General features: G+C 39.0%; 2 protein-coding genes across 5 annotated transcripts; both read right to left on the bottom strand.

Moving 5' to 3' along the window:
* Positions 1–1163: 1163 nt before the first annotated feature.
* On the bottom strand, positions 1164–9696 carry LOC6038086 (deubiquitinase DESI2). Of its 3 annotated transcripts, none has more exons than XM_038253010.1 (6): positions 9158–9696; positions 5309–5787; positions 5080–5246; positions 4882–5023; positions 4733–4821; positions 1164–2877 (listed from the first exon to the last, which is right to left on the bottom strand). In XM_038253010.1, the coding sequence occupies exons 2-6, from the start codon at positions 5441–5443 to the stop codon at positions 2799–2801; spliced, it is 612 nt and encodes a 203-aa protein (XP_038108938.1). In that variant the 5' UTR covers positions 5444–5787; positions 9158–9696; the 3' UTR covers positions 1164–2798. The 3 variants fall into 3 exon arrangements, with proteins under 3 accessions (XP_038108938.1, XP_038108940.1, XP_038108939.1); XM_038253012.1 differs by having other exon boundaries at positions 5309–5402; positions 9158–9689; XM_038253011.1 differs by having other exon boundaries at positions 2784–2922; positions 9158–9689.
* A 507-nt stretch (positions 9697–10203) lies between these two features.
* Positions 10204–25266, bottom strand: LOC6049165. Of its 2 annotated transcripts, XR_005277170.1 has the most exons (3): positions 25132–25266; positions 10589–11219; positions 10204–10531 (listed from the first exon to the last, which is right to left on the bottom strand). XR_005277170.1 is itself a non-coding variant. In XM_038253013.1 (2 exons), the coding sequence occupies exons 1-2, from the start codon at positions 25162–25164 to the stop codon at positions 10836–10838; spliced, it is 417 nt and encodes a 138-aa protein (XP_038108941.1). In that variant the 5' UTR covers positions 25165–25266; the 3' UTR covers positions 10204–10835. The 2 variants fall into 2 exon arrangements, 1 of the variants encoding a protein (XP_038108941.1); XM_038253013.1 differs by having other exon boundaries at positions 10204–11219.
* Between the last annotated feature and the right edge of the window lie 831 nt (positions 25267–26097).

The following is a 26097-nucleotide window of genomic DNA, read 5'->3' as shown; positions in this document are numbered from 1 at the left end:
ACTTTTTCAAAACAACAAAAGATGTTTGTGGAATTGAGAAAATCAAGGTTTGTTTCGAGTCTGCGATCAGCAGCTCGATCTCAGTCTATTTAATTTAAACTGTGGTCGCAGAACTCGGTTCTAAGTTCTAATAGAGCTTTGTGACGTGACGTCGCGTACGCACACTAGCGCACCATTTGATTTTGCTGGCCGGACAAAATTTAACCTCACTTTCTTCTCGTGTACGTACACGCAATACATGCGCACGTAGATATCTCTATGTCAATCCTCAATTATTTTTACACCTTCTTTCTTTCTCGCCTTGAGTCATGCAGTCTGTTCTTCTCTAAAAGCCCGCCTTGGTCGTGCTCTTTCTTTCACTCCTTCAGTCTTTCCATCACTTTGGTTCAATCTGCAAGGTGTGAATGATTAATCGTGACGTCATCCGCTACTTTGCATTGAACGGATTTGAAAATGTTCGGATAAAACACGGTGCACGCCGAACTGATAAGGAGTAACTAGAGAGCCTGGAACTTCTCTAATATTAATAATAACATGGGACAATTATACGTAGAACGGCAGTGTAGGAGTAACAACACGCAGAAAAATAAGGCATATTTGAATCAATAAAACGTTTTGTTGATTTGAAAATCATATTTTTTGTTGAATCTACGCTAAACGTCAAAGAAGATTTTTCAAAACAACAAAAGACTTTTGTGGTATCGAGAAAATCAAGGTTTGTTTCAACGCAAAATCGGCGTTGATTATATTCAACAAAAATTTGTTGATTCAAACCTTGTACAGGCTGATTCTACAAAACTTTTTTCTGCGTGAAACTTTCCAGCACTATCTTGGCTCTGAGCAAAGGCTTTGATTCAGATTATTTCGAAATGTATTGCAGTATTTTACCTTAATTTGACTATGAATCATCAACAGTTTGATTTACAGATATTCAAAGCATCCTAGGATTTATTAGAAAAATATGTAAAATTTAGCCCAACATGGCTGCTGTTATAACTAAAAATATTGTTAAGGATTTTCTTTCAGAAAAATAACAAACCAGCACATTTAAGTTTTTGTCAATAATATCTTTATTTCGCTGATTTGTTTTTTTTTTTCAGCTAGTAAAACAGAATTTGGAGGAAAAAATGGCAATTGTCGTCAAGTTCTTCTTTTGCTCTTCCTTTTTTTTTGCTTTGGGGGTGTGTGTGTGTGTGTTTGTTTGTTTGTGTTGGAGTTTAATATTTAAAAAACAATCTTCGTGTGTCTGTGTAGGTGTTTGTTCATTCATTCGACTTCCGTTGCTTCCTGTCCTGTTTTATTAAGAGTCTTATAAGATACTATGGGAGTTTGTTTTTTTTTATTTTCTGGTTTTGTTCTTACACTATTTTGTTGGAATCGAATCATACAAGTTTCGTTTTATTACTTTTAATGTTCTGTTTTACTGGTTGGTAGTTTGGTTTTGTAGAAAAATAAGTTCAGGAAAAATATCAGTTTTGTTCGTTTTTTCGTACTCCGTTCGAAGCTTTTATACTGTTTGGTGATGGTTGCTGCTTCGCATTCTTCCTGCTCTTGGTATCGGCGAAAAAATTTGGGCAATTTGCGATTAAGAAACAAGTATAAATACTATACAAAAAGATTCTAAAGTTCTGAAAAACTGACACTCTATTGGATGATTATTGCAATCGGTTCTAAACAAATGGAGCTAAAGAGTGGTTTAATTACCCGGCCTTCAGGAGAGCTCTGTAACAGTTTATCCTACGTTATTTTTGCCTAAAAACCGCTCGATTTTAACGACACACACACTTGGTTGTTGTTTGGTTTTGCTCGATTCTTCCTCCGATCTAAATCCTACTGATTTACGCGCGCGCTCTTTCTCTAGTGTAATAAGTGGAGCTCCTGTCTTCGATTCATTGTCATCTCTTCTGGCTTAACTAACAACGTTATAATTCACTCTTAATTCGTTTTTTTTTCTTCTTCAAATAAACTCTAATGTTCAATGTACTCTCCTGCACTACACTGCACGCTTTAAATACACAACATATACACTAATGAGTTTTTGTTTTGTTTCTTCTGTATTCAATTAGATTCTGCCCGCGGTTATCCTAAATCATTTAGTTTAATTAGTTGCCGTTTAAACAGTGTTTAAATTTTTCTCGCATTCAACTGATTTGTTGCTTTTTTTTAAAGTTCAATAGGTATTCTTTAATTACATGTGTTTTTTTTTACTCTTGTCCGCTTAACCATTATTCTCTAGCTTGTTTTGTTATTCTCTGTTATTAAGTTAAGTGTGAAACAAATACTTTCTCCATCGCTTGCATCAACGATAAAGTTTCCATATATGTTACACGTGGTTTTGTTGTTGTCGTCTTTTGCTACAAATCGATTCACTTGTTGCTATTTGCAGTAATATCGAGGGGAAGGAATAATCAAAAATGAACATTTCCGCACGCAGATGGTGGTTGAGAGTGTGATGAAAAAAGTTTCATTTTAAAATAGTTCTAACCTAGTTACACAATCAGACGTTTGCTTTTGTTGCTGCTTTTCTTTTTATTTGGTTTGCTTGGGTTTTGTAAAAAAAGTTTTTTTTTGGAGATCCAGATCCAGTGAAAAAAGGGTAAATTTATACAAAAACAACACTCATTGGCGACAAAATGTTTTAAATAACAAAAAGTTCGAACCTCCTAGCAGCTGGTTTTGTCATCCTCTGCCGCGCTGGTATTCGCTGCTGTAGCTCCTCCGGAAGTGGGCGCCGCCAGGTTCTTGTCGGTCATATTGTTAGAAGTAGTAGTAGTAGTGGTACTATCTAAAAGCTATTCTCAAAATGGACTGGAATCCGAGTCACGATCCTGTATGGCTGTTATCGATTGTTGTAAGGCATTGGGAGTCAACCATTCTCTGGAATGATGCATGGGTTTTGTGTTTGGTTATGGTTTTGCAGTACTAAATATGGGGAAAAGAAATATTTTTCGGTTGATTTTTGTGAAGCAATCAACCCCCTGGCACCACTGTAAATGGCTAGAACGTTTGACAGTCACCAAAACCTCGAAGAGCCCACGTAGTAGTATTAGTGAAGAGCCCACGTTGTTTATCGTGGGCTCTTCACCAATACTACTGCGTGGGCTCTGTGAGTGTAGCAATATTGGTGTTGTCTGTTTGTTTACACCAAATCTTCAAGAAACATCACTTTTTGTGTGTGCAAATCTGTTACGAAAAAAGATGAGAACTGTTGCTTCCGATTGACCGGGAAGATTTGTCGGGTAGTACTGGACCGGGGACTGGCCAAGTCCCGCTGTTGATCCTTCCGAACAACTCGCTGCAATCTCCGGCAGGGAGTAACCGACCAAGTGCAGAAACATCCGTGATTCCGGTGATTGTGGGGGAGCTGGTCTTTCCGAGCATCCTTCGATAACCTTCTCCGAGGACTGGCCCACTCCCGCCGTCGACTCGCACAGGGAATCGAAAGGAATCGCGTGCTTGTGTAGAAACCAACATTTTGTGGACTCACAAGAAGTTCATCACGAAGTGGTCCGAACAAATCTGAACTTTGAACTTGCAAAAGTCTTGTCTCTGGTGGATAGGGTCCTTCGGGAACTTGTGTTTGGAAATCCGTCCCGTGTCCCGTGTCGTTATTTTTTCATGGAAATCATTTCAACATTATGAAATTATGCCTTTTTTACCTCGCGGTTTGTTTATTTTCAAATTTTGACAGCAAATGCGTTCTTCATCTTCTTTGTTGTCTTCATGTTCGCGTCGAACATTTAGGTTTCATAAACATGGCCGTCGTGACAGAGGGCTGGAAGCAATCGACATAAAAACATTATTTTGTATTTAAATATTTATTTTCTATTGCAGTAAAAATTCTCACAACCTTACATTAACAAATCTTGAGCGGGCGGGATTTAAGTTCACGCGCAACCTTGCATAAACGAACCTTGGCCAGGCGGGATTTCAAATATTTGCTGTCAAAATTTTTCACCGAGTTGGCAGCAAAGTTCAACGCGCGTTATTTTCCAATGTCAATTAAAAAGATAGTGGACCTGAAAATCAATGTCTTTAAGGCCAATTCGATGGCAGTAAACACGGAACGCACTCAAAGTTGTACAGTAGATGGAGAGGAAATTGAGAAATACTAGGGTTTCCAAGCTGGATATTCTTACAGCATTCTAGCAGAAATTTTCTACCGTTCTAGCAGGATTCTGGCAGAACCAGCTCTGCTAAAATATTTCGTGACTGGGGTAATCCCTTACGGTGGTTCCAAGTTCGACATATCCACACGGATCAAGAATAAAAGGGGCTTTCTACTCCTGTGACGATCTTCTACCAAATCATCTTCCGTTCATTGTCGTTTGCACGCAGTAAAGTAACCTCACTTTTCGACACACTTAGTTAGCTACGTAATTTGCGAAACCACGGTAGGATTACGGAATTCGGCACACAGTTTCGGGAAAAATCTAAAACCAAAACTGGTTGTAGTACAAGATCCGTTTGTAAGTTTGTACTGGTTTGAAGTGTGGTATTGTCACTGCGTCCAAGCGAAAACAGATTAAAAACTCAACTGCAGGAATAACTTCTGTTTGAGCTCAAGTTTATCTAGTCTACAGTTCAAACGCAGGATTAGAATTTGAAAGCTGGCCAGATTTTAAGTTCCAGTTGGAGGAGTAAAGGTTGCGTCAATGTCGTTTTATCATATCAGTATTTTTTCAAATCATTGATCCGCAATTTTGCCATCACATCATATTTCAATACTCACTTTGGTAAACAGCGCTGCAGGAAGGGTACGCACGAGCTGAAGTGCGCCAAGCGATTCACCCAGCTTGGAATCTCCTGCCCACAGAGAATCTGTAACGAAGAGTTGCTTTACATTGCTTGTACTTTACTACATCAAACCACAAATCAAACCTGGGTAAGCGAACCGGAGAAGTGATTACAGTTGTTGTTCATCAGATGGTACCGATCACCCCGGAACTGGTTCCCCAGCTCCTCGACGATCCGGCGGACCTCCTCCTCGGTGAAGTCTGTACAGCCGATCTGTATACTTTGTCTGTGGAACATCATTACATCATGAATGATTCCTTACACATTAAAAAATGTTCCTACCGAAACCGAAACTGATCCCCAAGCTCGTCGTGGTCACGGGGCGAGATTTCAAACACTCCGGTAAACGGAAACGGGTGCCCACCGTAGGCAAACTCCGTCCCGAACACCTCCACGCCCGAGTGGAACACGCCCAGCCCGATCGAGGTGGTGTACTCGTTGATCCAGTACTGTAGAAAAACAATTAAATTACCTCAAATATCCAAAAACAATCCAATCCCCTTAAACTCACCATGTCGTACACGTTCAGGATGACCGGCTCGCGGCTTCCCATCGCGGTCGGCAGCAGCTCGTCGCTTCCGCTGTCCTTTGGCACCCCGAGGCAGCTGGGGAAGGGCAGATTGCAGGGAAGCCCGTTCGAGAACATCACCACAACAGCATCCAGGCAGGGCGGGGCAACAAGAGAGGGGGAGTTTTGGAGACCGGTTTTTGCGTTGGTTTTGAAGACCAATTTGGTTTTTGAATTCAAATTTGAAAAATTCAACCGTAATGAACAAGTTCGTGTGCGATGATAACAAGAAGCCTAAGAGATTTTTTTTGGGGTGTGCAAATTTTTGAACTGCTGGGCCGAATCGATGGTTTTTAACGAAATCAATTTATAACTCCAATGTGGATGACGATGATTGATGTTGATGGTTCTAGCTCAGTACTGTGGGTAGCAAACTATCTAATGATGAGTATCGGGTGGGCTGGACAGAAGAAGATTGGCAACTAAAAGAAAGAGAGGAAAAACCAGAGTGTAGCGATGAGGATTACGATCGTTCATTCAAGTTTACAATGTGAGGGCTTACTGCATGGTGGCTACTTAAAACTAAACAAAGGACAACTCTGGAATTTTTTTAAAGGTCCAATAAACCGATTTTTAGTTTTTGCTTTTGGGTATTTTTAATACCCTGACTCAAGGCGGTTTCAAAAACACCCAAAAGAAAAAAAAACTAAAAATTTGGACCATCTAAAAAAAAAAAACTCCAGAACTTAGTCTAAAATCTGTTAAAACAATTCGTATTGGTATTAGTAAATTTAGACGAAGTTTGGATCGTGGGGCGATGTTAAACATTCTTGAATCTTTTTAGAGTGGACGAATCACTTTGCATTCCTCGTCGAAGTTGTTTCGTCTAACACGTTCTTCTGTCAGGTTTGTTAAGGTACCAATAATTCCAGACAAATCGACACGGCACGATTTATGCACCATTCCATTTGATTAAAAATTATGTCAGCAATTTTCTATCAAAATATCAACAACGTCAAAATAGTTCAACCATTTAAAAAAATCAACATTGACTTAAAGTTGAATTCACAATATAAAAAAAAATAGACAAAACATTATTTAAAAATATTTTGATTAATGCAAAATCACAAAGTATTTTACATTTATTTTTGATAATGTATACCGTTTTCAGGGTCGCCATAAATTTTTTTTCTCGATTCTAATTTTAGTTTGACCCTAGTTCAGATGTTACTTCTAAAATAAAATTACCTTTCTGTTTAATTTTTCATAAATCATCGATATCTGCTTTTTTTGCTTTAAGTTGTAGGTTTTTTTTTCGACGAACAATGTTTGGTCGCATGTTGTGCTAATGACAAAAAATCACAGACAATTTGCGAATATTAGAAGAAAAATAAATAAGTGATAGCCAAGTCATCGAACTCATTTTTGTTCAAAATGTTCTTCTGTCAAAGGATACTGAAGAACTAATTTTTCATGAAAAAAATTTGGGGATTTTTTTTTATTAATTTTATAGGCGTGGTTGGGAAGATAAGGTTTAGTTGGACTTGTTTGAAATGATTTCTATGAATATTGTATTAAAATGGTGTAAACGAAAAACATTGTCAATTTTAATGTCTGAAAGTTTTATTAGACGACAGTTTTTTTTTTTTTTAAATAAGGTTTCAAATAATAATCGGTAGTAATATGTTTTTAAGATTTGAAATTTTCACAAAACTACGTAACAACATTTTCAAAAATACGTAGCATGATGAAATTTTGAATATTCTCAATAAAAATTTCTTTCGACATATCCGATCATTTGATATCTTAATTATTTGTTATATATATTATATAATATAATATAAATATATTAGTACAAAGCGGATACGCTAATTCGAACGGAAATGCATTCGAATCAGCGAATCCGAATTCGATAATTGGAACGACTGACAGCTGTCAAAAGCCTGTAACCACGTGCTCGGAAATCGTCAAACAATGTGGTTGAAATGTCAACATCAATTTGACAACTTTTAATTCGAATACGTTTGAATTAGCGGACATTTGAAGTAGCGAAATTCGAATTAACGAATCCGCTCTGTATGTATTATTACTTTCGAAATGTATGATCATTTGATCGGGATCCAGACACTTCATTTTATTAATTTTTGCCAGATGAAGTTTGCTATTAAGGTCGAATATTAATAATAGTTCACTTTCTGAGAAGTAAAGAAAAATCCCGGGTTTTAGGTTTCTTACAAAAGAAAGGTTTAAGGTTTGCTTTTGGAAAAACTCTTTTCTCAGAAATCTTAAAAAAATACGTGCGCGGCGAGGAGTCGTCCCAGAAAAAAATCCTATTACTAAATTGAAGGTTAGGGTCTTTCGATTGAATTTTGGCCCGAAACCCGGAACTCAAAGTCTGATTTTTTAGAGCTCTTTTTCTGAAATACTTGGGCGATGCCTGTATCCGCTCTTAAACATTTGTGTCTTCTATCATTGGAAAACCACTCGTAAAACCCACAATTTTTATATTTCAGATTTGTAGCCATGGGGTCGGAGACGAACATTTTATTTTTCGATTCACAATTTTCGACCAATAAATGTGGCCAAAGCCATTTTTAGAGGTATTTTTGGACTATTTTACAGATAACACTATCGAATTAAAAGAATTCAGTTTCAAACAAAAGCCATTCGAAAACATGCGCCATAAACTGGATGGGCCCAAAATTTGAAGCTTTTCCTAAATGCATTTCCAGAGATATAGCCATATTAGTGTTTTTCGTCTTATTTTTCCTATTAAATTGTTGGTTTTATACAGAATCATATACTGAACATCAAATTCGAAGTCCCGGCTCGTTCTCGCTCGAAAGATCGACAAGTCGTCAAGTCGAAGCATAAACACCAGCACATTTACTATTGCGCGTTTTACGCTGCGCGTGAAAGTGTTCTTTTGGCTTCTCATAATAGATCGACAAAATGACAAAATGCAATAGCGATACATATTTTTTTTTAAGTTAATCATAGACTAACATTAAAGACTGAGTACCCTTTATATGTTTCTAATAATGTCAATCCAATATGGTTTTCTTAATTAAATTTTAATACCTTGCGACCCATAATGTACCTCTGAAATTAAAAAAAAAAATGGTATTCGAGGTTTAGCCTAAACATATTTGAAGCTATAGGTCGAATTCTCACTGGGTGGTATCATTTTGTTTCTGAAAAATTAATTGCACCAATATATTTGTCGGAGTTTCATAATTTTGTAAGAAAGGCTCTCTGGTGATATTAAATCGAGTTTTTGAGTTTAAAAATCATTTTTTTAAGGAAGAGCTCACCTTAAAAAATATTTTCGAAAACCTAAGAAAATTTCATTGAAACAATGAAAATCGGGCGAAAACTTTCTGAGATACAACCTCAAAAAGAGTTTAAATCGATTTTTAACTGACGATATCTCGGAAACTATTGGTCCAATTTCCATGTTAAAATTGAAAGTTGTGTGACATAAACTTTGAAAAATATTTGCAATTTGGCCTAAGTTTTGCTCATTGACCATTTTTTTATTTTGATATTTTAGTTGAAAAATAGAAATAATTGACCAAGAGTTTATTTCTCATTTCCTTCAGTCAAGTGGCCACCATGTTGGGATATGATTTTCCATGGACGAAGGTTGTTGGGTTTGGGCTCTGAGGGGGGGATATCAATTATTACACACGCCAGGCCAGACTCTTCCGCGGGTCAATTGGGTCAATTGGGGACACATTCTTCCCCTCTGAACCTCAGTGCTCCCCAGCAAGTCGAAATCTGCCCTAGTGTTTACACAATCACAAAGAACTGATAAAAAAAAACAAAAGAAGTCAAGAAATCATTACTCACAATTCGCCAGCAGAGTTCCTTCACTTGTGTTTTTTTCTATTTCTCACTCTCAAGCAAAAGCAATGGAAGCAGCAGCAAGTTTTGCTGGCCAGGAAGGAATCCGGGGTCACTTTCGCGAAACTTTTCCGTGTCGGATGTTGCTTGACTTTCGCAGAATGCCCAATTCCCCACGACACTCTTGGATGCAATTTTGCTCGCTCGAATATTATTCCAGGTCTCGGATCTCGGGGGAGGCCACAACACACAAAGCAACCATTGACTATCTGCTGCCGTCGAACTGGTCGTCGTGAAGCTGCTGCTGGTCGATCTTCCTGTTGCTCTGGAACATGCCTCTCCTGCGCGCACACACGACGGATAAACACAACACACAGGTTCCCGAGAACGGGACAGGGATTTACGTTTTTCACAATCTGTTTGGGGGATTTTGCAATCGCGGATCAGCAGCAGCAGCAGCAATTCAGTACGCACATAAAATTTCGTCGTTCCTCCCAACCGATCTTCTCCTTCACCACTTCTCTTGCGTCCGCGCAACCTTTGGCGATGAAAAATTTGATTTGAGCGAAGAGGAGAGAAATGTCAAAACAAAACTGTCAGCTGGAAAAGGCCTTTTTGTTATGCGACCGATTGTGTCAGGGGTAGGTATTGTGGATTTAGCTCGTACCCACTCAAAGCGTTCCGTTTGAATTCCGTTTAGAATTCCGCTTGAGCGAAAAAAGTTCGATTCGAATTCTAAACAGTGTTCGTTTTAGATTCTAAAACGCATTCCGTTTCAAACGCAACAACCGGTTCCGTTTGAGTTTTCGCCGCAAATCGGTTTAAGCGGAATTCAAACGGAATCGAAACGGAGTGGACGGGTAAGCTTTGACAGCTGCTTCTTCTTCTTTTTTTTCCTTTCTGATTTTCTGTTTTGTTTTAATTAGAACGAAATTCAACACTTATTCAACTGTTTTTGCCTATTTAGGCAGTTTTTATTAATATTTAAAAAACATATCAAGAAAAACACTCCCCACCATGAATCCCCATTTTTTTAATTACTAAAATTTGAATGTTTCACAATATATTACACTAATGTTCCAGACAGTACCTCTGAGGAATCGCACCGCTGAAGTCTGTTGGCCGCGTCGACGGTGCTGAACTGCGGACCAAATCGCCGGAATCCGTCAAGCAAGGTGACTTCCACTAGAGATGAAATTTTCCTGCCTTGACCATTATCCGCTCGGATAGCTTTCATCCACCGTACTTTCGCTCTGGTCCACGCCGTCCCGCTTGCCGGAAACATCGGCGGTCGTAGATTACTCCCAACCAGCTCGTCTGTCCACTGATCGAGCCACTCGAGTCGTTCACCTTGTGCGAGATGTTCACGCTGGGCCGAAGCTGGATTTAAGAAGTTTGGGTTAGAAGGAAGTTTTGCTTGAGAGGTAGACTACTTACAGATCTTCTTCCTGAATGGGGAGAAGTCGGTGTTGTTGCTCAGCGGCAGTACGAAAGCACTTGAGGGGGGGCACGATCGGGGTCAGCGAGAATTAGCTGCGCTGTTCCTCGCCTTAGCGCTTTCGGAAGCTGTTCCCAAGGAGCGAGTACATGATGCGGCCAACGCCGAACGAAGGTTCGATAACGGACGGAGTGATCTCCTCGAGCACGGTCTTGGAGCTGAGTTTGACGGCGATCATGTCGCTTTTCAGTGTATTTGGGGTTCGTTTAAAGTGTACTCCCCGCTGTCCGTGGGGTTCTTGCCGATGGTTTCCACCTCGCTCAGGCTCAGTTTGGCCGGAAGTTCTGGATTAAGAAGACTCGACGTACGCGCGCTTTGTGCAGCAGCTGTGCCGAGAGCGTGTACCACAGGACTCTCCGAAAGTGACGCGTGCGTCAAACACATCGACGAAATAATCTTGGCCACATCCTGCGCCGTGTTCTTCCTGTCGCCAATCTTCGGCAGGTGGTTCTTGCAGTCCTCCAGCGAAGCCGTTAACGTGTAGCCGATTTCCATCACCAGACTGCCCAAGGCAGTGTCCATTACGGGCGACCGCAGCAGCGACTGGGAGTTGGCTGGATTGACTTGGTTCTGCAAAAGGGCAAAAATAATGTTAATTCAACGTTTCTTCACTCGAAAATTCTAACCTAAAAATACCAAAATATAACTACCGCGGATTTAGGAAGTCCAGGGTGCTGGAGCTTTGAATTATTGCACAAGTTCGCGCTCCAGACCCCGGGACCATCCTGCATCCTGCCGGTCCGGCAAAATGGGCAAAATATACAAAAACGCGAAAAAGTAGGTACGAACTTGGCGTGCTTCTGCAAGACGATTTCCTCCGCGTGGGCTTTAACAAAATTTTCTAGCGCACACTTTGACCAACTTTGACACACGTTTGACAATTGCTTCAGCAGGCCACACTCACACAATAAAAGAAAAACCGCTTCGGCGAAACGCGGCGAAATGTCACCGAGGTTCGGCCGTACACCAGCAGGTGTCGCTAATGTACCAAAATGGCTCAAACGGAATCTAAACGGAGTCCAACCGGAGATTCCGTTTAGAAAAATTCGAAACAATTTTCGAAGCGGAATTCGAAGCGGAATGAACCCGTCATGCGGAAAACAGTTTGATTGGGTAGCTGGATTTTCTGGCATCTTCTCACGGTCATTGGAAACGCTCGTGGATAGACCTAGGGCACCGACACGGTGTCGGTGCCTAGGGGTTCCCAGTTGGAGTGAAAAAGATCAATTTGTAGAAAAATTATGGATTAAAATTTTGCTTTTTTATCACTTCTCCGACATCAGGAATAATTGTTTGAACATGCTCGCAATTTTTTCATTCGGTCGGAAAAATATTATTTTTCTTGAAAAAACTTTCATTTTTAAGGCTAGTATGCAGATCGGAAGGAAAGGGGTCAAGAAACAGCTTTACGAACAGCAGAGCAAAGGAGAGGGAGCAATTTCTTGGGGCTTTTCTTCACCCTCCCTGACTTGCTTGCGCTGCCGCTGCTGCCCATTTGATTTTTTTCTTGACCGGTTCCTTCCGAAGTGCGTAATCCGCTTTAATCACAAGATCACCGTGAGATCACCCCTAATTCTGGCTCGAGGCCGCCATCATGCGACCGCGTGCTCCGTTTGATTGTCAACAAAGGTGCTGCTGGATGGTGAGACGAAGTGAGGGGGGAAGAGATTTTGACATTTTTATACCCGCATCTGGCCCGCCGCCTATTTCGTCGGTCGTTGAGTCGCCGGTCGTTTCCAGTGACCGAGTCCAGCTAGGAACTGATCGTACAATAATTTAAGAATTTTAGAATTTATGAATTTCAGAATAAAAAAATTTAACGCTTGAAAAATAAAAATTAAAAAATTAAGAAGCTGCTTTTTTCTGGTGTCATCTATAGTATCCTTAGAAACGAAATTGATTTTTAATAAATGTGAATCGAAGATTTTTTAAACTTTCATTTTTTAAAGGGTTTAAATGGATGAAAATAAACATTGTTGTGCATGTTTCTACCAAGGTTTCTACTGTGAAATTGTCTCAGCAACACAAATATGATAAAATTATCACAGGAAAATGGGATCTAAGCAACTAAGGGGTCCCCGAGCAAAAATTTACAACCAAAAAATTCACTAAAAGTAAAAGTGTCCATTTAATATGTTAAACTGCCGTACCCTAGGCCGTACCTAAAGCGTTCTCAGTCTCAGATGGTAGTCCTAGATGTCCCCTACAAGCTGCAGGTCGAACCGAGTTGATTTCTGGATGGAACACTTTTTGCCTTCCTCACCTTACTGAGCGAAGGCTATAAAATCACTCGAAAAATGAACTTATTAATGTGACCTCGTAGACCCACCTTCACGTATACATATCGACTCAGAATCATGTTCTGAGCAAATGTCTGTGTGGATGTGTGTAGGTGGGTGGACAAAAAAGTTGTCACTCGATTATCTCCAGACTGGATGAACGGATTTTGACCGTATTAGTCTCATTCGATCCGTCTTGGGGTCCCATAGGTCTCTATTTAAAATCAGCAAATTTAGTTAAGTACTTCAAAGGTTATGCTAAAAAAACGATTATCGCGTGTGTTCGGAAGATTGTAAAAAGGGTCGTTTTTGCTAGAAAACCTATCATGTTATACATTTTCAAGGAAAGGTATTAAAAGACCTTTAGAATGAGCTCAAAACATTGAAGATCTGACAACCCTATGAAAAGTTATTAGCACTAAAGTGTTATTTATACACTTTTTCGATCTTAGATATTTCAATGAAAATGATGTCCGGATTCATCATGCAACCTGTCGTTAGTTTGAATATCGAAAGACCTATCAAATGAGCCTAAAACATTGAAGATCTGACAACCCTATCAAAAGTTATCAGCATTTTTAGTGTTATTTATACACTTTTTGGAGGCCGGATCTCAGATATTTCAATGGAAATGATGTCCGGGTCTATCATGCGACCAGTCGTTAGTTGGATAATCGATAGACCTTTCAAATTAGCCTAGAACATCAAGGATCTGACAATCCTATAAAAAATTATTAGTACTTAAGTGTAATTTATACACTTTTTGGAAGCCGGAATTCAGATATTGTGATAGAAATATTGTCTGAATTCTCCTTTGTTCTGCTGTTCATAAAGCTGTTTCTTGACCCCTTTCCTTCCGATCTGCATACTAGCCTTTAAGGGGGAATGTTGCTATTTTTACTGAATGTATTGACTTTATGAATGTGAGGAAGGCATTCCTATCCAAACAGACTGCTTTCTGTTTGTTTTCTTGGATAAACTTCCACCGTCACCGATCAAAACGGTGAACTTCTTCTTAGCGATCAACGGCTTTAACCGGAACGGACATGCACTGTTGTTGGCACTGGGCTTTTTTCCGTATCCTACACCCTCTGAGTCCAAATCGAGGTTGGAATGGAACTGTTGTTTATCTACTTCGTTTCCAAACTGCTCTTGCTGAAAAGTTTAACTCCTCGGTTTCCGGCACGGTGCTAACCACGTGCTAACTGTCGAGATGTCCAACCGGAGCTGGAACCTGGCGAGCATGCGGCGAACACTTTTCCGCCGTTACTTCCTCCCCGACCATCCAAAGTTAACAGCCGAAAAACGCAGGTTGCGGTCGCATTCGGGGTCGGATAATTCTGTCAGTCAACCAACCTGCAGAGTTCCCCGTGGGAGTCGCTCAACCTGCATTCCTGTCACACATGAGGTCTGCACCACAGAGTAATCCAGAGGGAGCACTGGCATTTAATTTATGGTTGCGTTACGCGGTACATCGTGGTACATCGCCCCTTCAGCAAAATTTCGCTTGCCGTAACCCTCGGGGCAAACTGACGTTCAATGCGTTACATTTTTCCATAGCGATCTAGTCGGCTAGATTACATTGAAAGGTTGTCAAAAAATTTCTCATTCCCAATATCAACAAAGTTATTTTCTCTGATGACTCTTAAATATTTATTGAATAAATTGATAATTTGGAACGAAAACAAACAGAATGCCAAAAAGATTTACACGAGAACCTCGACGAGAACTCTCTTGAGAATAACGTGTGAGATTATTGTGATGGAAGTGGTCTTACCTGTTACGATGCACCATCCGATTGAAGTCGAATTTCCACTTGTGACCGAACGCTGTGTTGCAATTTTGCGTGGCTTGTTATCAGAATCGGCAAATACTGGGTTTTACTTCACGCAAAACGGACATTAGGTATAAATTCCTAATTTTTAGTATTTTTTGAACTTATGTTCTAGCTTGTCAAATTATACCTAAAAATTAGTATTTTTTTCTTCCTAAAATTTAGGATTTTTTTAGAACACTGAAGTACTTCTTAAAAATTCCTAAATTTTAGTATTTTTTTAGTTCTAAAATTGCGATTCACGTTTTGACAAGTCAAAACAAAATAATTTCGTGGCTGTGAGTTGGTGTTCCGCAGTGCTGCTGAAAACTTAGGAACTTTGGCAAGGTATGTTTTGTGCAGGAAGAAAAGTGGCTCTCCGGTTCTGCACGGAGAACGGAACCCGGAGCATCCTTGCCATGGCTCGCGTACTTGTGGAAGAGGAGGAGGAGGAGGACGGAACCTTCAACTCCTGGCGGAATTAAAAAAAGCCGCCACTTCCCTCTCGTGCTCTGGAGGACGGATCTCGGGAGTCCCGAGTCGGGACGGATATTTGCGGAAGAGGTGGAAAGGGGAAGTATAAACGGACCCCAACCGTGGAGATTGTGCGACCATGGCGATTGTGCGAATAAAAAATTGTATCGAGTTTGAGTTTGACGAACCAATTTTTATCTTTTTGTGATTTGGTTGGACGTTGCGGGTGTGTGTATGTATGCGCTTGTGAAAGTGTTCGTGTGTGTGTGTGTGTGTGTGTGTGTGTGTGTGTGTGTGTGTGTGTGTGTGCTCGTGTGTGCTCGTGTGTGCTCGTGTGTGTATGAGAGACTGAAAGTAAATGGGTGGGGGTAAACGAAGAGAAAGAGAGAAATAAAGAGAAAGTGGGAGAGAGAAGAGGAGAGTGAGACAAAAAATGGGAAAGAAGAAAGAAGAAGAGGGAATGAAAGAGAGCGAAAATGGGAAAGGGAGAGAGAAAGTAGAAAAGGGAGAGAAAGGGGGAGTTTGTGAGAGAAGGCTGGAGGGGATGAGCGAAAGAAAAAGTGGGAAAGAGATAGGATGAGGGTAGAGGAAGAGAGAGATAGAAAGTAAGAGAGAGAGAAAGTGGGAGTGAGAGGGGCAAAGATGAAGAAAGAGAGAGATAAGAGATATAGTTGGAGAGAGAGTAGGAGATGGAGAGATAGTAGGAGAGGGAGAGATAGTAGGAGAGGGAGAGATAGTAGGAGAGGGAGAGATAGTAGGAGAGGGAGAGAGATAGTAGGAGAAGGAGAGAGAGTAGGAGAGGTAGATAGAAGGTGGGAAAGAGAGAGGTGAGAAAATATGGGAGAGAAAGAAAGGGAGAGAGGGTAGGAGAGAAAGAGAAAAAGTTGAATTGAGAGGAAGGGAAGAGAGAGAGATAGCAGGGAACAGGAAGAGCGAGAAAATAGAAAGAGAGGGGGGAGAGAGAGAAAATTTTAAAAATCTCTAATTCCAAACATTTTAAAACTCAAAAAAATCTTATATTCTACAATTCCAAATATTTAAAGATTAAAATGTTGAAGTTGTAAAAATATTAAAATATTAAAATAATAAAAGATATTTAAAACAAATAAATATTGAAATATTAAAGATATATTATATAATATTATACAAAATAATAATGTTAAAATATTCAAATCTTTAAATATTTATTTTAGGTACGTACATTTATGCAAAAGTTGTGTTTTATGTAAATAAAAATATTAATATCATTTAAAATTTTGTTTTTCTTCTGCCTGCATAACTCTTGGAAAATACCTAATTTAAAAATTAAAATATTGAAATATCAAAATAATAAAATATTAAAATATTAAAATATAAAAATATTGAAATATAAAAATATAAAAATATTATAATATTAAAATATTAAAATATTAAAATATTAAAATATTAAAATATTAAAATATTAAAATATTAAAATATTAAAATATTAAAATATTAAAATATTGAAATATAAAAATATTAAAATATTAAAATAATGAAATATTAAAATATTAAAATATTAAAATATTAAAATATTAAAATATTAAAATATTAAAATATTAAAATATTAAAATATTAAAATATTAAAATATTAAAATATTAAAATATTAAAATATTAAAATATTAAAATATTAAAATATTAAAATATTAAAATATTAAAATATTAAAATATTAAAATATTAAAATATTAAAATATTAAAATATTAAAATATTAAAATATTAAAATATTAAAATATTAAAATATTAAAATATTAAAATATTAAAATATTAAAATATTGAAATATTAAAATATTGAAATATTAAAATATTGAAATATTAAAATATTAAAATATTAAAATATTAAAATATTAAAATATTAAAATATTAAAATATTAAAATATTAAAATATTAAAATATTAAAATATTAAAATATTAAAATATTAAAATATTAAAATATTAAAATATTAAAATATTAAAATATTAAAATATTAAAATATTAAAATATTAAAATATTAAAATATTAAAATATTAATATATTAAAATATTAAAATATTAAAATATTGAAATATTAAAATATTGAAATATTAAAATATTGAAATATTTAAATATTAAAATATTAAAATATTAAAATATTAAAATATTAAAATATTAAAATATTAAAATATTAAAATATTAAAATATTGAAATATTAAAATATTAAAATATTAAAATATTAAAATATTAAAATATTAAAATATTAAAATATTAAAATATTAAAATATTACAATATTAAAATATTAAAATATTAAAATATTAAAATATTAAAATATTAAAATATTTAAATATTAAAATATTTAAATATTAAAATATTTAAATATTAAAATATTTAAATATTAAAATATTAAAATATTAAAATATTTAAATATTTAACTATTTAAATATTTAACTATTTAAAAATTTTAACATAAAAAAACCAAAATATTTATAAAAAAGATAAATTTAACATTAAAAATATAGATGCATTGAAAAAATAAAATATGATTTAAATTTTAATATTCATTTTTAGGTGAGAACATTTATGAAATAGTTGTGTCTGATATAAATAAAAATATTAATATCATATAAACCATTGTTTTCTTCTGCCTGCATATCTCTTGTATAATACCTAATTTGATCTTTGATTATTCTTAAGTATAAGTAATTTTTGATCCCTCACGTTTATAGAAAATACCTCAAATTTAGGTATTTATGCCTAGAAATAAGGAATAAATGGTCCGCCATCTTTGATTATACCTGATTATCAGTAATTTTGGATCCCTCACTTTTCCAGAAAATACCTCAAATTTAGATTTTTATACCTAAAAAATTGGAATAATCATGGTCCGCCATCTTTGATTATACCTGAATATCAGTAATTTTGGATCCCTCATTTTTTCTGAAAATACCTCAAATTTAGGTATTTATACCTAGAAATTAGGAATAATAATGGTCCGCCATCTTGGATTATACCTGAATATCAGTAATTTTGGATCTCTCACTTTTCCAGAAAATACCTCAAATTTAGGTATTTATACATAGAAATTAGGAATAATAATGGTCCGCTATCTTGGATTATACCTAAATATCAGTAATTTTGGATCCCTCACTTTTCCAGAAAATAACTCAAATTTAGGTATATATACCTAGAAATAAGGAATAATCATGGTCCGCCATCTTGGATTATACCTAAATATTAGTAATTTTGGATCCCTCACTTTTTCTGAAAATACCTCAAATTTAGGTATTTATTCCTAAAAATTAGGAATAATAATGGTCCGCCATCTTGGATTATACCTGAATATCAGTAATTTTGGATCCCTCACTTTTCCAGAAAATACCTCAAATTTAGGTATTTATACCTAGAAATTAGGAATAATAATGGTCCGCTATCTTGGATTATACCTAAATATCAGTAATTTTGGATCCCTCACTTTTCCAGAAAATACCTCAAATTTAGGTATATATACCTAGAAATAAGGAATAACCATGGTCCGCCATCTTGGATTATACCTAAATATAAGTAATTTTGGTCCCCTCACTTTTTCTGAAAATACCTCAAATTTAGGTATTTATTCCTAAAAATTAGGAATAATAATGGTCCGCCATCTTGGATTATACCTGAATATCAGTAATTTTGGATCCCTCACTTTTCCAGAAAATACCTCAAATTTAGGTATATATACCTAGAAATAAGGAATAATCATAGTCCGCCATCTTGGATTATACCCAAATATCAGTAATTTTGGATCCCTCACTTTTCCAGAAAATACCTCAAATTTAGGTATATATACCTAGAAATAAGGAATAACCATGGTCCGCCATCTTGGATTATACCTAAATATAAGTAATTTTGGTCCCCTCACTTTTCCAGAAAATACCTAAAATTAAGGTATTTTGGTTCTACAATTATACCTAAAATATAGGAATTCTCGTACTAAAACGCTATTAGTAATTTTATTACTAATAGCCGATTAGTAATAAAATAACTTATTGCAGTCAGGTTCGATTATACCTAAAAATTAGGAATTTATACCTAATGTCCGTTTTGCGTGTTGATAGTTTCTTGTCGAGCCGAAACAGCTTTTATGGCTGAAAGGCTCGTTAATTAAGACAAATAACTAACTGATAATTTCTTCACCATTTTTTGGCGAATAACGTCAAGGAAACAACAAATATATGGATGTGTTGACACAATTAATTTTGGAGGAAATTTATTTTTGTTTGGTTGTGTTAATGATTTTTAATTTTTATAAATTTATAATTTTCATCTTTGTCTAACTTTCCTTATTTCTGTGAATAGAGACATTGTCAGTTTTATTGACGGAAGTAACGACTAAATGCAATGCTGAAGAAAAATGTATTGTTTTTCACGTGTAATTTTGTCATTCCAATTGAAATGTTTTGTCACAATAAGACCGAAATTTCATATTAATTCATCGTCCATTAATTTGAGCTAACGAAGTGACTCCAGGAATGCCCAAACACTGACAGCATTCTTCTGCTCTACATCCTATTCAAAGTATTTGATTATTCGGTAAACTGCATACAAAGATTCTGATTTTTCTGCTGGTTGAGTTCTTTGAGTCCAAAATGATTATTCGCATATATTTTGATGAAAAGAGGAACATACATTTACAACAACAATGCCATTCAAAGCATTGCACTTGTCAAAACAAAGTCAAGTAGAAAAAACCTGAGTTTACTGTGATGAATTTTTTTCTTAATCAGGCTAGTAACGCTCAAAACATAACGCCACAAGCTGCTATAGAGTTATCTACGTGCGTATGTATTGCGTGTACGTACACGAAAAAAAGTGAGGTTAAAATTTGTACCCGCCAGCAAAAACAAATGGTAAGCTAGTGTGCGTGAGATCGGGCTTAGATAGCTCTATGATTCCAAAGGGTAAACCCGTAACGGAGCCAAACATTTGAATGACTTTTGTTTGGACTGCGTCCTCTGGATTACTCTGTGTCTGCACAGCTGATTCCACGTAGATTTTTCCCGCCAGTAATGACAGGAAACGCTGACAAACGGAATATGTGCCAAAATCATAAGTGGTCTTGTTAACATATGAAGGGAAATCATCGTGAACTGGAACTGCCGGTCGTTAGCCCGGGTAAAGTGGAAACGTTGAGATGATTGTTGTCCTCTGCTCTCATCTCGCAAAAAGCCATACAGAGAACCACGTCCCATTCCCATCCCCAATCCCTTTCCCAAATCCCAATCCCCAATCTACAGTGTCAAGCGACCCGTGCCAAGGGATGTATGTCTGGAGGGGAGCAAGAAGTATCCAGGTCTGAACGGAGCCTGCGTGGTACCAAGACGCCCCACGCAGTATGTAGTCTCCTCTGTGTCTTTGCAGGCCCTAGTCACAGTTGAAGTTTGTAGGAGTCCTGAAAACAAGGTTTATCAACATGGAAATTGATCAAAACCAAAACCCAAGTGCCAGCTGCTTCCTCAGCTGGAACCAACGCGGAAGAAAGGAAGAAGAAGCATGAAATCCGCCGGAAGAGAGGACACCACTAGAAGAGAAGAGTCGGCGGAAAACTGTAGAGTGCAGTTTGCGGTGTCGGAACGCATGAGAGACATGCACAGGAAGGTTCACATGTGGAAGGAAGTAGGAGAGTTATCCAGTACCAAACGAGAACCTTCTGTTGTTCTTCGGAGCAATTCTGCGAGAGATGGTAAGGTTACGCAACAGTCTTTGACGAAAACTAGGCAACCACATGCATATTTTCGCTTTTCTGCGAATCTAGCACCGGTACAGCTGAACATTCTGAAAATTCACGCAACAACCTCACCGCTTGAGCACCCCCGCTACGATGAGCACGGTATTTTACCACTCGTCAACAGCATTTCAGAAAACTCTCAGGTACAGATAAACAATCCAAAACCGACCTCATGTGGACTTGCAGTACTTCATGTACTATACAAGAGGAACCCGCATCCTCAACACACATCAGCGACCAAGCTGCAGGACACTGCCATCCTGTTCCCGGATCATCAAAACATCTTGGAGAAAACGGCAGGTTCAACTGAACAATGAACAATATCCGTTGCATCCAGGTTAACCTCCATCATGCTAAGGGTGCTTCCAGTATCCTTAGTCGGAGGTTCACTAAAGAGCAATTTGGGATTGCTCTCGTTCAAGAACCGTGGGTGAACCACAACAAAATCCTTGGACTGTCCTGTCAAAGCAGTAGATTGATCTACAGCAATACGCAGGCAACACCAAGAACGGCGATTCTGCTGAGCGGAAACATCAAGTGTACTCCAATCACGGAATTCGTCCAACGAGACATCGTTGCAGCAATGGTGACCGTCCCGACCACCAAGGGAAAGCAGGAGATGGTTGTTGCATCTGCTTACTTTCCTGGTGACCAGGACGATGTTCCACCGCCAGAAGTGGCCGCACTTGTGCGATACTGTCAATAAACCGTTCCTCATCGGTTGTGACGCGAACGCCCACCATACAATATGGGGAAGCACGGATGTTAACGATAGAGGTGAGCGCCTTCTTGAATACTTGACGTCTAACAACGTCAATGTATGCAATAAGGGCAATGAACCTACTTTTGTTACTGTCGCAAGACAGGAGGTCTTGGACCTCACTCTGTGTAGTGCTGCTTTTGCAGACAAAATAAAAACTGGCATGTCTCTGAAGAAGCTAGTCTATCTGATCACAGACAGATTGTCTTTGACATTGAAGCCAGTCAACTGAAAAGGAAACGTTTCGTGACCCAAATGACACGGACTGGAACGCCTTTCGAGGTCACCTTTGCCGGTCCAAACAAGACGCTCCTTCACGAATACGAACCCCGAAGAATTGGATACTGCAGCGAATACTCTTCAACGCAGGATCACGGCAGCCTACCAGGCAAGCTGCCCTAAGAAGGTGAGGGAAATCTGTCGGGACGTACCGTGGTGGAGCGAAAGCCTGAGCAGTCTCCGCAAGGAGGCTAGAAGGCTTTTCAACAGAGCTAAGCTCACTTCCGAATGGGATGCCTACAAAGCAGCCCTAACGAAGTATAACGCGGAGTTGAGGAGAGCCAAAAAAAACTAGCCTGGCTAATTTCTGTGAGGACATAAGCTCGATGTCTGAAGCAACCCGACTCCAAAAGGCGTTGTCAAAAGACCATTCCAACGGTCTAGGACAGGTGAGAGACGAGCAAGGCACTCTCACTGTCACAAACAAGGAAACACTGCAAGTACTCATGAGTACGCACTTTCCAGAATCAACTGAAAGAGAGGAGGATGCAGCTAGTACCCAGACTGCAGATGGCGTATGGTGTCGACCATCAAGAGAGTCAGTCCACCTAGCCCGTCGAATGTTCAACCAGTCTTCAATCAGATGGGCCCTCGGCACATTTGAACCACTGAAGGCTGCAGGACCCGACGGCATCCTTCCAATCTTTCTCCAAAAAGCAGCCGACACCATAATGGCTGAGTTGATCAACTTACTTCGAGCCAGCTTCACCCTGGGCTACATCCCTCGAAGCTGGCGTAAAGTTAAGGTGATCTTCATACCTAAGGCCGGCAGAAGTGACCCCACGATGCCAAAGCCTTCAGACCCATAAGTCTGACAGTGACGCTGCTCAAGCTTATGGAGAAAATCACGGATAACCACATCCGGGCGGAGTTCTTGAAGGACTTCCCTTTGCATAAACACCAATATGCATACCAAGCGGGCAAATCAACCGAAACTGCCCTACACACGCTAGTGTCACGTATCGAGAACGCACTGAAATATAAAGAATCTGCACTTTGTGCTTTTCTTGATATTCAGGGTGCCTTCGATAACACTTCGTACACAGCCATCAATGAAGCGCTCCGGTCGAGGAACGTCGATGGAACAACTGCGAGCTGGATTCATGCTATGCTTACGAGCAGAGAGATTTCAGCATCGCTAGGAGACACATCTATCACAATAACAGCAGCCAAAGGCTGTCCGCAAGGGGAGTACTCTCTCCTTTGCTTTGGCTGCTGGTGGTAGATAGTCTTCTAAGAAAACTTACACTACTCGGCTACGAAGTCATTGGATATGCTGACGACGTAGTCTTAATCATCCGGGGGAAGTACGACGGAACGTTATCGGACCGTCTACAGTCAGCTCTAAACTGCACCATGTCGTGGTGTGAGCAGGAAGGGCTGACAATAAACCCCAACAAAACCGTGATAATCCCGTTTACTAACAGGAGGAAACACGACCTTAGGCCGCCTACTTTGAAAGGAACCCAAATGACCTTCAGTTCTGAGGTCAAATATTTAGGAGTAATCCTTGACAAAAAGCTGAACTGGAATGCACATCTGGACTATGCGGTAAAGAAGGCAACTACTGCTATCTGGGCGTGCAACAAAATGCTCGGCAAAACCTGGGGCCTTAAACCGAAACTTGCATTCTGGTCTTACACCACCATCGCTCGACCTAGGGTAACCTATGCGTCGACCGTTTGGTGGCCGAAGACTGAACAGAAGACATGTCAGTCGAAGCTGACCAAGCTCCAACGACTGGCATGTCTCTCTGTAACGAGTGCAATGAAAACAACCCCTACCGCGGCCATGGAAGCCATGCTATGCATTCTGCCTTTACATTTACATGTGAAGCAGGAGGCAGCGCTTGGCGCTCTACGACTACAACGGTGTAACAACTGGGTGGAAGGAGATGGAACGGGTCACTCGCGGATCGTGAAGGCTTTTGACATTTCCCCCCTTGCAACTTCAGTCTCGGACTGCATGGAGGTGAGGCCCAACATGGACATTCCATATGAGGTGATTGAAACAAATCGCCAAATGTGGAGTAATGGAGGACCTACACTTCCAGAAGGAACTATTCGTTTCTTTACGGATGGTTCAAAAATGGGCACTTCTACTGGAGCTGGAGTCTTCGGTCCTCGAACCAGGGAAACCATATCTATGGGAAAGTGGCCTACCGTTTTTCAAGCAGAAGTGTATGCCATACACATCTGTGCGAGGACGTGTATTATGAGAAATTATAGACACGCAAAAATCGGTATTTTCTCGGATAGCCAAGCTGCACTATTGGCATTAAAATCCTCTAAATGCGAATCCAAACTTGTTTGGGAGTGCGTCGCTTCCTTGGTCGCTTCCCTAAGGGAACTTGCTTCTCGGCATAACAGAGTGATGCTGTTTTGGGTCCCAGGGCACTGCGGCATTGAAGGCAACGAAATGGCTGATGAACTTGCCAGACAAGGCTCATCAAACATCTTCGTGGGTCCCGAGCCGTTCCTTGGAATCTCAAAATGTGCCGTGAAGCAAGAAATAACTAATTGGGGACAATTGCAAATCGCTTCAATCTGGGGCGAGATGCGAGGATTGAGACAAGCTAAAACTTTTATCACTCGAAGTCCTTCAATTGCCAGGAAACTTCTTGGCTTAAACCGTAGGGAACTACGAATACTCGCAGGGCTTCTAACAGGACATTGTCCTGCCAGATATCACCTGCACAAAATCGGCAGGTGGCCTAACAACCTCTGTCGTTTTTGTTTAACTGAGCTGGAAAGCTCGGCACATTTACTCTGCTTCTGCGGAGCACTTGTGTCTCGAAGGCTGCGGTTCTTTGGATCGCACCTTCTTACGCCGTACGATGTATGGCACCACACCCATCCCAAGAAGGTCATACAGTTCATCGACTGTATTGCGCCGGATTGGGATAAACCATGTCTGCAAAATAACCCCTCGTCTTCCGATCCAATGGATACGAGTAATTTGTAGTATGGACAGTAACCAGGGTACATCACAAAAGATAGCCTTCTCAGGTGGTCGCAGTGAACTTAACCCAATGCCCATTGGGCAACAAAAAAAAAAAACCTGCAGAGAGAAAATTTTTCGAGCAAAACTATCACAAAATTCTTTACTAAGCGAATTCCACAAAGTATTTTACCTTGGCGCATATTCCACGTGGATACCTGGTCATTTTTTTGGCCGAAATGGACCGCTAGGGGCCCACAGGAACAAGGACATCGCATTTTTCCTAAAAACAGAAAAGTTTTCCGCGCAAACAAACCGATCCAAATTGTAAATAAACAAAACGTCAATTATTTCTTGTTTCGCTCTTCTCTCATTTTTTGCTCTTTTCTCTCAGAGGAACCGTGAAGAAACGGGAGCAATCGGGAGGAATTGGGAGAAATGTAGAGCAACCGAGATAAACTGTCAAAAGCAAAATTTCAGAGCAAACGGGAGCAAAGTAGAGGAAACGGGAGAAACTTGGAGTAATAAGAGCTACTCCCTTGCTCACTGTCTTGCCCCGAGGAAGGCATCAACCACCTAAAGGTGGATTAAGTAACGTTTTTTATTTCCAATTCCAATTCAATTTATTTTGTCAGTAAATAATCAATTTACAATTCCGTATTTCTTATAACCTAATAGAGTTTTGGAGTTCCTTTCAACTATGGTTTACACTATAATTCATTTTGATGTAATTGGATATTCTAACAATGGATTTGGCAAGAGAAGGAAAATAAAAAAAAAACCTTCTAGATTTGCTAAGGAAAAGGATAGAAATAGAAAAGCTTAAAACTAAATCACAGTATGTTTTGTCTATTGACGTCGAAAAACTTCGCTGCACAAGGCAGCTTATCCGTTGTAGATGTACTTCATCATCAGCTCACTGAGAGCTTGGAATTGTTCTGCCTTGTTTCGGCAGGCACGAAAGCGCGTGAGCATCTCTCCAGCAAGGGCGAAAAACTCAGGAAGCGTGAAGAGATCATCACCGGTAACATCAGCTTGTCCCGGGGGAGAACCGCCCCCAGAAGCGGCTACTCTAGCGTACGAACCTCCCCACCCGGGAGGGAACGCTGGGTTGGTCGATGGAGCCGCTCCGCCGCCAGCTGCTGCAGCGGTCGAGCTC

The sequence above is a fragment of the Culex quinquefasciatus genome, chromosome 2 (assembly GCF_015732765.1).
Source record: "Culex quinquefasciatus strain JHB chromosome 2, VPISU_Cqui_1.0_pri_paternal, whole genome shotgun sequence".
In the NCBI taxonomy this organism is placed as follows: domain Eukaryota; kingdom Metazoa; phylum Arthropoda; class Insecta; order Diptera; family Culicidae; genus Culex; species Culex quinquefasciatus.
This window is presented reverse-complemented; position numbering and strand designations above follow the sequence as displayed.

What these genes read in the sequence shown, in the direction of transcription:
- LOC6038086 (XM_038253010.1), bottom strand. Translation starts at nt 5,443, where the DNA reads ATGTTCTCGAACGGGCTTCCCTGCAATCTGCCCTTCCCCAGCTGCCTC. An exon ending in GGGGATCAGTTTCGGTTTCG is followed by an intron (nt 5,024 to 5,079) that starts GTAGGAACATTT and finishes GATGTTCCACAG; the next exon opens with ACAAAGTATACAGATCGGCT. An exon ending in TCTCCGGTTCGCTTACCCAG is followed by an intron (nt 4,822 to 4,881) that starts GTTTGATTTGTG and finishes TCTTCGTTACAG; the next exon opens with ATTCTCTGTGGGCAGGAGAT.
- LOC6049165 (XM_038253013.1), bottom strand. Translation starts at nt 25,164, where the DNA reads ATGACCAGGTATCCACGTGGAATATGCGCCAAG. An exon ending in CACGTGGAATATGCGCCAAG is followed by an intron (nt 11,220 to 25,131) that starts GTAAAATACTTT and finishes GCCCTTTTGCAG; the next exon opens with AACCAAGTCAATCCAGCCAA.